Source organism: Ranitomeya imitator, chromosome 5, assembly GCF_032444005.1.
Source record: "Ranitomeya imitator isolate aRanImi1 chromosome 5, aRanImi1.pri, whole genome shotgun sequence".
Taxonomy (NCBI): Eukaryota; Metazoa; Chordata; class Amphibia; order Anura; family Dendrobatidae; genus Ranitomeya; species Ranitomeya imitator.
Window position 1 is genome coordinate 383424448 of NC_091286.1, and position 12233 is coordinate 383436680.

At 46.8% G+C, this 12233-nt stretch overlaps 1 protein-coding gene across 1 annotated transcript in view; it reads right to left on the reverse strand.

Moving 5' to 3' along the window:
* Positions 1-12233, reverse strand: part of HCRTR2 (hypocretin receptor 2) — a 212713-nt gene that overhangs the window by 15668 nt on the left and 184812 nt on the right. The window contains exon 5 of the mRNA XM_069768020.1: positions 1386-1609. Within this exon, the coding sequence (XP_069624121.1) occupies positions 1386-1609 (224 nt within the window). The remainder of the gene's footprint in view (positions 1-1385; positions 1610-12233) is intronic.

The following is a 12233-nucleotide window of genomic DNA, read 5'->3' on the forward strand; positions in this document are numbered from 1 at the left end:
TGACCTCCAGGTCTAAGAGTCTTAGCTGCAGGTGCCCCAATTGGACTGCTGAGAGGAGACAACTGCTTTCTCTGTTGTTAGATACTGCATAATCCTACTGCCTTCTCTTGAGTCTGCTCTTCTTTTTCACATACACCCAAACCGGTTTCAAAACTGAGAGAAGTCGTCCTTTTTCTGTAGCTAAACTCCAACTTTTCTGAAACCCAGGAACTAAACCTTATTCCCTATTTCTCTCCTCCCAAACCTAGGTAGGCTGCATAGTTGACCTCATTTACCCCTGCAACAGGACAACCAATCTCCTAAATTACACATTCACAGTTCTTCAGAGGAGGTAATGAACTCAAATTTTGTAAGAAAGTAAAATTAAATACAATACTTTTTCCACAATAAAATTAACTACTTCATTACCAAAAATATTGTATTTGATACTTTCTCATTTGAGAATAAGAAAGTAATGGAAATAATCACAGTTGTTGCACTAGTATGCCTGAAATGAATTACCACAGAGAAAACAGATGGTTTATGGATTGCTTTTAGATGCAATGACTGTGATTTGTAAAAATATCTACAATCTTTTCAAGTCTAACATTTATATAGCAATAAATTATAAAGTTACAATTAAACATAGCTGACACATTTTGAGTAGAGATGAGCGAATCGATTTGATGGGATCTAGGTAGAATTTTTAGGAATTTGCTAAATGTAGTGAATTTGTGATTTGGAGAAGTTTACATAACCTTTAACACAGACCGTCTGTCTTCTCCATTATGCCTTTCATCTCTATTATTATATATATATTAGCTATGATATGTATTTATATATATACTGTATATATACTGTATGCAGTGCTGTCAATTTGGAAAGAATATCATAAACCTGAATCCAAGCAAAATAAGGGAATGAGCAGCCATTTTGTGGTGAATCTGAGTAGTGAGAGGTCATCACAGTTCACATTTTAGCAAAAGAGATAGGGAGAGAAAGCTATGAAACCCTAAACATTTCTGTACAAATAGGCTTTGACAGCAGAGCTGTGAAATAGATTAATGTGTGAGCAACAGGCAGTTGGTTACCAAACATTTCCATCAATGTAGCTATAGACCTATATGTTATGGTCGCATTGACATTACTTAGGCTGTGCTTATGTTAAAGAACATAAAAAGTTGGATAAAGTCTAGATTACCTCTAATTGGCATACCCATCTTTTAAGTTAAGACTTCGAAGTACTTTTGAATTGCAGTGCATCGATTCACCAGAAATCTAATTTTTTGAGAAGGTTTGGTTAGGCTGGCAAGTTTGAATTTCAAAAGATTCGCTCATCTCTAAATTTGAGCAATAATAATGATGATAATAAATTGCAATAAATTATAATAAAAACAACACTTCACCTTTTCAGAATATTAAGGATACTTATCGGTAAATAACATATTGAAAACACCAGCAGTACCACCATGAGCATGCGAGCAGTCTTCCTCCTGGCACGAATCTGTTTTATTTCAGCAGCCACACCGTTAATTCTAGGTTTGAATGCTTGTTGTCCCTGCCCCTTTGATTGAATTGGACATTGCAATGGCTTCCATTTCCTCTGAACTATAGATGAAGTTCCTGGAATCTGACATGAAAGGAATTACCTAATTTAAGAGTCACTGTTATAATAAATTAGGCAATTATACATAGGCATAAAATTACCCTGCAGCCTAGCTAAATATTTACATCTAGATATCTAATGAATATACAGCATAAAAAGGCCCTCACTACTGTCCTAGCTGCTGGCTCCAAGGGATGAGGCTGCCTCTTATGGGACCAAAAAAGTAACTGTAGCTACACAAGGTGAATGCAAAAGTCTGTACCATGCCTCCAAATATCTCCACTTTCAAAGGATGGAGCAGTGCTAATAATACTGCATTCATGGCCGCTGTCTATGACACTAGAGGGGCAGTGGTAGATGTTTAGGAGGTGCAGTTCATACAGGTTCCCTATGTGACTGCAAAAATCAGTTTTGTTTCACAGTAAGCAGCCTCATAACTTTTAGGTGGAGGGTTGATTTAACTAGAACAAACTTAAAAAAGTTATTTATTTATTCATCCGACACCCACAAATGTGTTAGTAAAAATATCTAAAATACATTTCTCAACATTAAGGCCGGGGTTACACTTGCGTATTGCATCCGATGCTGCGAGCAGGAGCCGAGTGTCATGCGTCTGTGCTCCGATTCTCTCGCACAGGGAGGATCGGAGCACAGCTGCGGAGGAGGCGGAGAAATGAATTTCTCCATCTCCTCCATTGCTAGGGTCCGCTTATAGCGCACATCACGCGGATGTTATCCGAGAAGTGTGCGCTGTCTCGCTCGCACCCATAGGCTTATATGGGTGCGAGTGAGCCGAGAGTTTTCCTTGGTCCGTGAAAATCGCAGCATCCTGCGAGTGTCTCGGACCGAGGAAAACGGCCAACAAAAAGTCGGCTGCTGGGAGTGGCACCATATGCTAACATTGGTCCGAGTGCAATGCGATTTTTTATCGCATTGCACTCGGCCGTATTACGGTCTAGTGTGACCCCGGCCTAACAGTGCAACACAAAGAAGTACAATTTGTAGAAATATGGAAATCACAGGATTGATAAACAACTAAATGATATGCAAATTAAGAAAAAATAAAACAATATTTTCAAAACATCTTGATTTATTCAATATCTGAGCTTCACTTGCAGAAATACATGCATTTACAGGGCTTTGGATGCTACCAATAAGATTATTAAACCCTTTACGACTTTTGACATACACACACGTCAAATGTGGTGTCCCTGATTTTGATGCGGGCTCGCAACCCAAGTCCATATCTTTTCCCACACATGATGGCTGATTTAATCAGGCATCATGTGCCTTTAGACACAAAAGAGAATGGTAAAACCAAAAACACTCAGTTTGAAAAAATGTTTGCAGTAATCCGCAAGTGCTAGTAAAAGATGTAAATAACAGGGTATTTGGTTGATACGTTTTTTGCAAAAAATGTATACTAAGCTGCTCTACCAATCTGCACGGTATACCCATATCAGAGCAGTCCTAACTAATGTATGCAATCCCTATCTGATGTATTTAAAAACCTGATTATCTGTATATTACCTGTGTGAACAGGGTTCAGAGAGGAAAAATCCATGTGTGCATACAGGGCAGAACAGCTTTTGTGCAGCTAGCCCAAGAGGAGTGGTGGAACTCCCCAGTCTTGTAGACACAAGAGAACAATCATGGAAACAGGAACACATGGGCTACTTGCACAGTGAACAAGTCTGTAAGAACATGTTCACACACCACCAAGAAACCTGAAGACACAAAAGAGAATGGTAAAACCAAAAACACTCAGTTTGAAAAAATGTTTGCAGTAATCCGCAAGTGCTAGTAAAAGATGTAAATAACAGGGTATTTGGTTGATACGTTTTTTGCAAAAAATGTATACTAAGCTGCTCTACCAATCTTCACGGTATACCCATATCAGAGCAGTCCTAACTAATGTATGCAATCCCTATCTGATGTATTTAAAAACCTGATCATCTGTATATTACCTGTGTGAACAGGGTTCAGAGAGGAAAAATCCATGTGTGCATACAGGGCAGAACAGCTTTTGTGCAGCTTGCCCAAGAGGAGTGGTGGAACTCCCCACTGTGCCTTTAGCAGCAAAGGATGTAGCACAGCTCCATCTGCACCTGTTAACCAGATAAATCCCATTGTCAATCTTTGACAGTTGCATTTAAACCACGCAGGCAGGAGGTCTTGTTATTCCACCTGCCAATCGCAATATGACATGAATGCAGGGCGATGATGGGTTGCCATGGCAGCTGAGGGTCTGATGATGACCCTTGTGCCTGGGATTGTGATCCTCCCGTGAAAGCCAGCTTGTTGCTGGCATTCATTGCAGATCGTGATTTTAGCTATATATATAGCAGTGCTTATGCACAAACAATCAGGTGAACACAGCTTTAAGTCCCTCAAGGGAACTATTAAAGGGAACCTGTACCCTCAAATTGGCGGGATATTTAAATAAGTTTTTACCAGTCTGATGGGCAGCGTTTCATCTTCATTTCTCCACCCCATCCGTCCCTGTTGTCCGCAATATGTTAGTGAATTAGAGTACATGTGCGCCATAGTTGGTGTGTGCACAATGCAATCTTTGGTCAAGCAAGCGCATTATGCTTTGCCCAACTGCGGGCAAAGCTGAAAAGCATTACTGTGCATGCGCCCGCGCACTATGTCCCGCAACACAGCAAAATACTTCTGGGACATAGTGAGTGGGCGCATGCACAGTAATGCTTTTCGGCTTTGCCCGCAGTTGGGCAAAGCATACTGCACGTGCGCGACAGAAGATTGCATTGCGCACGCACCAACTATGGTGCACACGTACTCTAATTCAATGTGGACAACAGGGATGGATGGGGTGGAGAAATGAAAATGAAACGCTGCCCATTGGACCGGTAAAAACTCATTTAAATATCCTGCCAATTTGAGGTGACAGGTTGTTAGGGCTAGCGGAACGCACCAAATAATGAGACAGATAGAGTATGGTGCGTTCGCAGCCCGGGGTCCACCGTGCAGAGATGGAACCTGCTGCCAAGTAATGACGGACTATATGGCAGTACTCATAAGTATACACACGTGGGTTAGACTTCACCCAGCATGAAGGAAGCGATCCTGTTGCTTCACAGGATCGCGGTACCGCACATAGAGCGCGAGCAAGTAGTCAGCGAACTCAACCCCAACTAGGATTGATGTCCGATTAGACCCTTGCTGACACAACACCGCAACTGGGTGTGTAAGGAAAATAACAATATTTAGGGCACAAGAGTGCATGCGGTGCCGCACTGACGAACGCCACTAACCACCCAGGTTTGGGTAAGGAAAGCACAGAGGAAGTGCACGGCGCCGTACTGGCGGTCACAGCAACTGGACGCTGTAATGTGTGATTTATGCTGTAGGATAAGTCGGGCGCTAGATAGCAACAATACACCTTCCGCGAACAGACATTCAATAGGGAAGGGGTATCCAAGGACGACTTGCACTCACAACAAACACACATATGCAAATGTACACTAGCGCATGGCCATGCGGTCATGTGCAGTTTATATAGTTGCAGCACAGGAAGTGGCCACAGAAACTTTGCCCTTCCAAGACCTGCCAAGAGGACCAATGGAATGTGCTGCAGGGCCTGAGCACATGACCCTCAATCTCCAACAGGAGATCTTGCCCTGGGCATGCTCAGTGTGTGCAGACAAGGACTTAGTCCCAGAGAAGTCTGCTCGCTGCTGAACAGCACTGGCTTTAATGGCAGAAGTTGAAGAAGCAGCAGTAACTCTCTGTACAGAGTGAGACTGAGCAAGACGCTGGGACCGACGTCCCTGCTGAGCAGACTCCACTGCGGCTGGATAAGAATGGGAGACCGCAGCGGAGATGGCTTGAGATTCCCCCTGTGCAGAAGCAGGAACTCGAGAGCTAACATTACCCCCCCTCCTAGGACCCCCCCCTCCTTGGGCCTCGCTACGCTCGAAGGCAGCAATGAGCTGTGGGGCCCGAATGTTTTCAGCAGGCTCCCATGACCTGTCCTCTGGGCCATAACCCTTCCAATCCACCAGATAGAACTTTTTGCCGCGTACCACCTTGCACCCCAAAATAGCGTTCACCTCGTAATCGTCCGTAGACAAACCCGATGTCCCGGCAGATGACTCGGAAAACCGGGACATGTATACGGGTTTCAAGAGGGACACATGAAAGGTGTCGGTGATACCCAAGCGTGGAGGAAGAGCCAAACGGTAGATCACAGGATTAACCTGTTCGAGAACCTTGAAGGGACCCAAGTAGCGAGGAGCAAACTTAGTGGAATCAACTCGCAGCCTGATGTTACGGGCGGAGAGCCACACCAAGTCGCCAGGAGCAAAGGTCGGAGCGGGGCGCCGATGAACATCGGCGGAGGACCTCATTCTCTCCTTGGAGGCCCGAATGGCATCCTGCGTGCGGTCCCAAATGTCCCGTGCCTCCACAGCCCAGTCTGCCACCCTGGAGTCAGCAGAAGACACAGGCATGGGCACAGGAACACGCGGATGCTGGCCGTAATTTAGGAGGAATGGAGTCTGACCGGTGGAGTCGGCTACGGCATTGTTAAGTGCAAACTCTGCCCACGGTAGCAAGGATGCCCAGTCATCCTGCCTGGCAGAAACAAAATGTCGTAAATATGTGACCAAGGTCTGGTTGGCCCTCTCTACCAACCCATTCGTCTCGGGATGATATGCCGAAGAGAGATTCAACTCAATACTGAGTAGACGACAAAGCTCTCTCCAGAATCGAGACGCAAACTGGGGACCCCGGTCACTAACAATTTTGTCTGGCATACCGTGTAGGCGAAAGATATGCTTGACGAACAAGACAGCCAACGCCCGTGCAGAAGGTAGCTGTGGAAGAGGCACCAAGTGCACCATTTTGGAAAAATGGTCGGTGATCACCCAGATAATGGTGCAGTTACGAGACTTGGGTAAGCCCACCACAAAGTCCATCCCGACCATCTCCCAGGGCCTGTCCGCCACCGGCAGAGGATAAAGCAAACCAGCTGGCCGTTGCCGAGGAGTCTTGTTCTTGGCGCAAGAGACACACGCCCGAACATACTCTGTGACATCACGAGCCATATGCGGCCACCAGTATGTCCTCGCCAGTAACTCAGATGTCCTTTTGGTACCAAAATGTCCACCCACCCTGGACGAGTGTGCCCAAGAGAGAACCTCCGGTCGCAAACTGGATGGTACAAAAGTCTTGCCCGGAGGCACAGACTCTAGCGAAACCGGGGCCACAGTTCTCAAGCTCTCGGTGGGGACAATAAGCCGAGGCTCCTCCTCCTCCGCAGTTGACACAACGGAGCGAGAGAGAGCGTCGGCCCGAATGTTCTTCTCCCCAGAAAGAAAATGGAGGGTGAAATGAAACCAGGAGAAGAATAAGGACCATCTGGCCTGGCGAGAATTCAACCGCTGGGCTGTCTGCAGGTACACCAAATTTTTATGGTCTGTGAAGACTTGGAAGGGAAAACGTGCTCCCTCCAAGAGATGTCTCCACTCCGAGAAAGCCAACTTCATGGCTAGCAACTCCCTGTCCCCGATGGAATAATTCCTCTCTGCTGGTGAGAAGGTCTTGGAGAAAAAGAAGCAAGGATGCTTCCGACCTTGAGCATCCTTTTGGAAGAGGACTGCTCCAGCACCAACAGAAGAGGCATCCACCTCCATGATAAATGGCTTATCAACATCGGGGCGATGTAGGATGGGAGCGCTAGCGAAGTGTGACTTTATAGAGTTAAAGGCCTTGGAGACCTCCTCAGACCACAATTTGGGATTCGCCCCCTTCTTGGTGAGGGCAACCAAGGGAGCTACCAAAGTTGAGAAGTGCGGAATGAATTGGCGATAATAATTAATGAAACCCATAAAGCGCTGCACCGCTTTAAGAGAATGGGGTTCCTGCCAGTCCATCACAGCCTGTAGTTTGGCAGGATCCATAGCCAATCCCTGGGCAAAGATGATGTAGCCTAGGAAAGGTAAGGACTCCTGCTCAAACATACACTTCTCCAACTTGGCATAGAGGGAGTTTGCCCGTAGGAGGTCGAAGACTTTGCAAACATCTCTCCGGTGGGAGTCAATATCTGGAGAGTAAATGAGAATATCATCCAGATAGACTACGACCGAGGTGGAAAGCATATCCCGGAAGATATCGTTCACAAAGTCTTGGAAAACGGCTGGGGCATTACAGAGCCCGAAGGGCATCACCAGATATTCATAGTGCCCATCCCTGGTGTTAAAAGCCGTCTTCCATTCGTTCCCCTCACGGATGCGAATCAGGTTGTAAGCACCCCGCAGATCTAGTTTAGTAAATACCCTTGCTCCCCGAAGCCTATCGAAGAGCTCAGATATCAAGGGCAAAGGATACTTATTTTTAACGGTGATGGCGTTAAGACCCCTGTAGTCTATGCATGGACGCAATTCCCCATTCTTCTTCTGCACGAAGAAGAACCCTGCCCCAGCAGGTGACACTGACTTCCTAATGAATCCTCTTGCCCGATTTTCCTGGATGTACTGTGACATTGCCTCCGTCTCCGGGAGAGATAGCGGATAGACTCGACCCCGGGGAGGCTCAGCACCAGGCAAGAGATCAATAGGACAGTCATAGGGGCGATGGGGCGGAAGGATCTCCGCCACCTTTTTGGAGAACACGTCTGCATAAGACCAATACTGCTTGGGGAGAGAGGAAAGATCTGCGGGTACCTCTGTAGTAGCAACCTGAACGCACTCCCTCTGACACCTACCCCCACAAGATTCGCCCCATCCCAGGATTCTGCCAGAGGACCACTCGATATGAGGAGAGTGGTACCGTAGCCAAGGTATTCCCAACAGGACCTCATCAATTCCCTCAGGAATGACGAGCAGAGATATAATCTCCTGATGAGATGGCGACATGGACAGAGTAAAAGGGATGGTCTGGTGTGTTATCTGTGAGGGCAGTGTCGACCCATTCACCACTCGTACCGTTACTGGTTGAGCTAGCATAACCAGGGGTATTGCGTGACGTTGGGCGAAGGCAGAAGACATAAAATTGCCCTCCACCCCAGAATCCACGCAGAGCTCTACCGAGTGGGAGAATGAGCCTATAGTAATTGTCCCCTTAAAGGACAATTTAGAGGCAAACGTCGCCGTGTCTAGTGTACCTCCACCTACTACCACTAGACGCTGACGTTTCCTCGACCGCTGAGAACATCTGGTGGCTAGATGTCCTGACTGCTGGCAAACATGACAGACCTTGAGTGCACAAGTGGTCCGGGACTTAGATCCCGCTGGTGACACTTCCCTGGCCTCATGTGACTCAGGAACCAGGACCGGAGATTCCAGAGGTTTGGCGAAGGTAGGAGCCAGCCGAAACCTCTGCCTACACTGGGCTCGCTCTAACCTCCGCTCGTTAAAACGGAGGTCAATTCGAGTGGAGACAGTTATTAACTCCTCCAGTGTGGCAGGAATCTCCCTAGTGGCCAGAGCGTCCTTAACGTGGTCAGCCAGGCCCCTCCAAAATATGGGGATAAGAGCTTTATCCGACCAATCCAGCTCAGAAGCTAAAGTGCGGAATTGGACGGCAAAATGACTGACCAAGGACTCACCCTGAGTTAATGCCAGCAGTTGGAGCGCAGTATCATGGGTGACTTGAGGTCCTAAAAAGACCTGTTTCAGAGTGCTCAGAAACAGCGGAGCACTCTGCACCACATGATTGCCACGCTCCCACAGCGGCGTAGCCCATTCCAACGCCCTGTCCGACAAGAGAGACACTATAAATCCCACCTTAGCCCGCTCTTTGGGAAAACGTGCAGCCAGGAGCTCGAGGTGAATAGAGCACTGACTCACAAATCCCCTACAAAATTTGCTATCACCAGAAAATTTTTCTGGCAGCGGGAGGCGAGAAAATGTCGGAGCAGGGGTGGCAATGGACAGGGTTGCTGCAGCCACGCTAGCAGTCTGTACAGCAACTGCGGTAACATCCACAGCTGAGCTTGCGCTCTCAAGAGCCGCCAACCTACCCTCCAGCTGCTGGATATACCGCAAGGATTGCTGTTTGTCCGTCATTACTAGCCAGACCCTGGCGCTAGTGTAATGTTAGGGCTAGCGGAACGCACCAAATAATGAGACAGATAGAGTATGGTGCGTTCGCAGCCCGGGGTCCACCGTGCAGAGATGGAACCTGCTGCCAAGTAATGACGGACTATATGGCGGTACTCATAAGAATACACACGTGGGTTAGACTTCACCCAGCATGAAGGAAGCGATCCTGTTGCTTCACAGGATCGCGGTACCGCACATAGAGCGCGAGCAAGTAGTCAGCGAACTCAACCCCAACTAGGATTGAAGTCCGATTAGACCCTTGCTGGCACAACACCGCAACTGGGTGTGTAAGGAAAATAACAATATTTAGGGCACAAGAGTGCATGCGGTGCCGCACTGACGAACGCAACTAACCACCCAGGTTTGGGTAAGGAAAGCACAGAGGAAGTGCACGGCGCCGTACTGGCGGTCACAGCAACTGGACGCTGTAATGTGTGATTTGTGCTGTAGGATAAGTCGGGCGCTAGATAGCAACCATACACCTTCCGCGAACAGACATTCAATAGGGAAGGGGTATCCAAGGACGACCTGCACTCACAACAAACACACGTATGCAAATGTACACTAGCGCATGGCCGTGCGGTCATGCGCAGTTTATATAGTTGCAGCACAGGAAGTGGCCACAGAAACTTTGCCCTTCCAAGACCTGCCAAGAGGACCAATGGAATGTGCTGCAGGGCCTGAGCACATGACCCTCGATCTCCAACGGGAGATCTTGCCCTGGGCATGCTCAGTGTGTGCAGACAAGGACTTAGTCCCAGAGAAGTCTGCTCGCTGCTGACCAGCACTGGCTTTAATGGCAGAAGCTGAAGAAGCAGCAGTAACTCTCTGTACAGAGTGAGACTGAGCAAGACGCTGGGACCGACGTCCCTGCTGAGCAGACTCCACTGCGGCTGGATAAGAATGGGAGACCGCAGCGGAGATGGCTCGAGATTCCCCCTGTGCATAAGCGGAACTCGAGACCTAACACAGGTTCCCTTTAAATACAGTAAAATTAAAAAAAGAATTAAAAAAATATATAAAATATTAAAAAATACAGACGCTCAAATCACCTCGTTTTGCTCCATTAAAAATAAACCCATTACAAAATATCTGCTTTTCTATTTTGTTATTGTTGAATCTGAAAAGTGAGACATATCAAAATATTATGTAAATTAATTTGAACAATTTAAGGCGTAATAAAAAAAAATCAAAATACCAAAAGTACTTTTTTTGGCAGCCTCTAAATTGCAATAAAAGGTGTTCAAAACATGGCACCTATTCCAAAATAATATCAGTAAAAACGTCAGCTCACACAGCCCCATATCCCGGAAAATGAAAAGGCTACAAGTTGTGGAATATAATGACTAGTGTTGTTGAGCGATACCTTCTGATATTTGAAAGTATCAATACAAGTCAATGGGACACAAATATCGGAATGTATCCTGGAATGGTTCCCAGGGTCTGAAGGAGAGGAATCTCTCCTTCAGGCCCTGGGATCCATATTCATGTAAAAAATAAAGAATAAAAATAAAAAAATATGGATATACTCACCCCACCGGCGGACCCTGGACCTTAGCGGTGTAACCGGCAGCCTCCGTTCCTAAGAATGAGCGGGTGAAGGACCTTTGATGACGTCGCAGCAACGCAACCAATCACAAGCCGCAGGTCCTTCACTCACTCATTCTTAGGAACGGAGACTGCCGGTTGCAGCGGTTACAACCAGGGCGCATCCGAGGGTAAGTATATTCATATTTTTTCTTTTTTTTCTTTATTTTACACATAAATATTCATCCCGATCCCCGATATCGCAAAAATATCAGAACTCGGGATCGGAATTCCGATACCGCAAATATCGGTCGATACCCGATACTTGTGGTATTGGAATGCTCAACACTAATAATGGCCAAAGTAAAATTTTTCTTTCTTACAAATTTCCATAGTTCCAAATTCATATCAATATCAATATAATTCCAATATTGACCAGGAGAATCATAATGCCAGGTCAGTTTTACCAATTAATAGTGTTGAGCGATACCGTCCGATACTTGAAAGTATCGGTATCGGATAGTATCGGCCGATACCCGAAAAATATCGGATATCGCCGATACCGATATCCGATACCAATACAAGTCAATGGGACATCAAGTATCGGAATATATCCTCATGGATCCCAGGGTCTGAAGGAGAGGAAACTCTCCTTCAGGCCCTGGAATCCATATTAAAGTGTAAAATAAAGAATTAAAATAAAAAATATTGTTATATTCACCTCTCCGGCGGCCCCTGGACATCAGCGGGAGGATCCGGCGTCCGGCACGGCTTCTTTCTTCAAAATGCGCGCCTTTAGGACCTGTGGAATGACGTCTCGGCTTCTGATTGGTCGCGTGCCGCCCATGTGACCGCCACGCGACCAATCAGAAGCCGCGACGTCATTCCTCAGGTCCTAAAAGGCGCTCATTCTAGGACTTTAGCTGAGGAATGACGTCGCGGCTTCTGATTGGTCGCGTGGCGGTCACATGGGCGGCACGCGACCAATCAGAAGCCGGGACGTCATACCACAGGTCCTAAAGGCGCGCATTTTGAAGAAAGAAGCCGTGCCG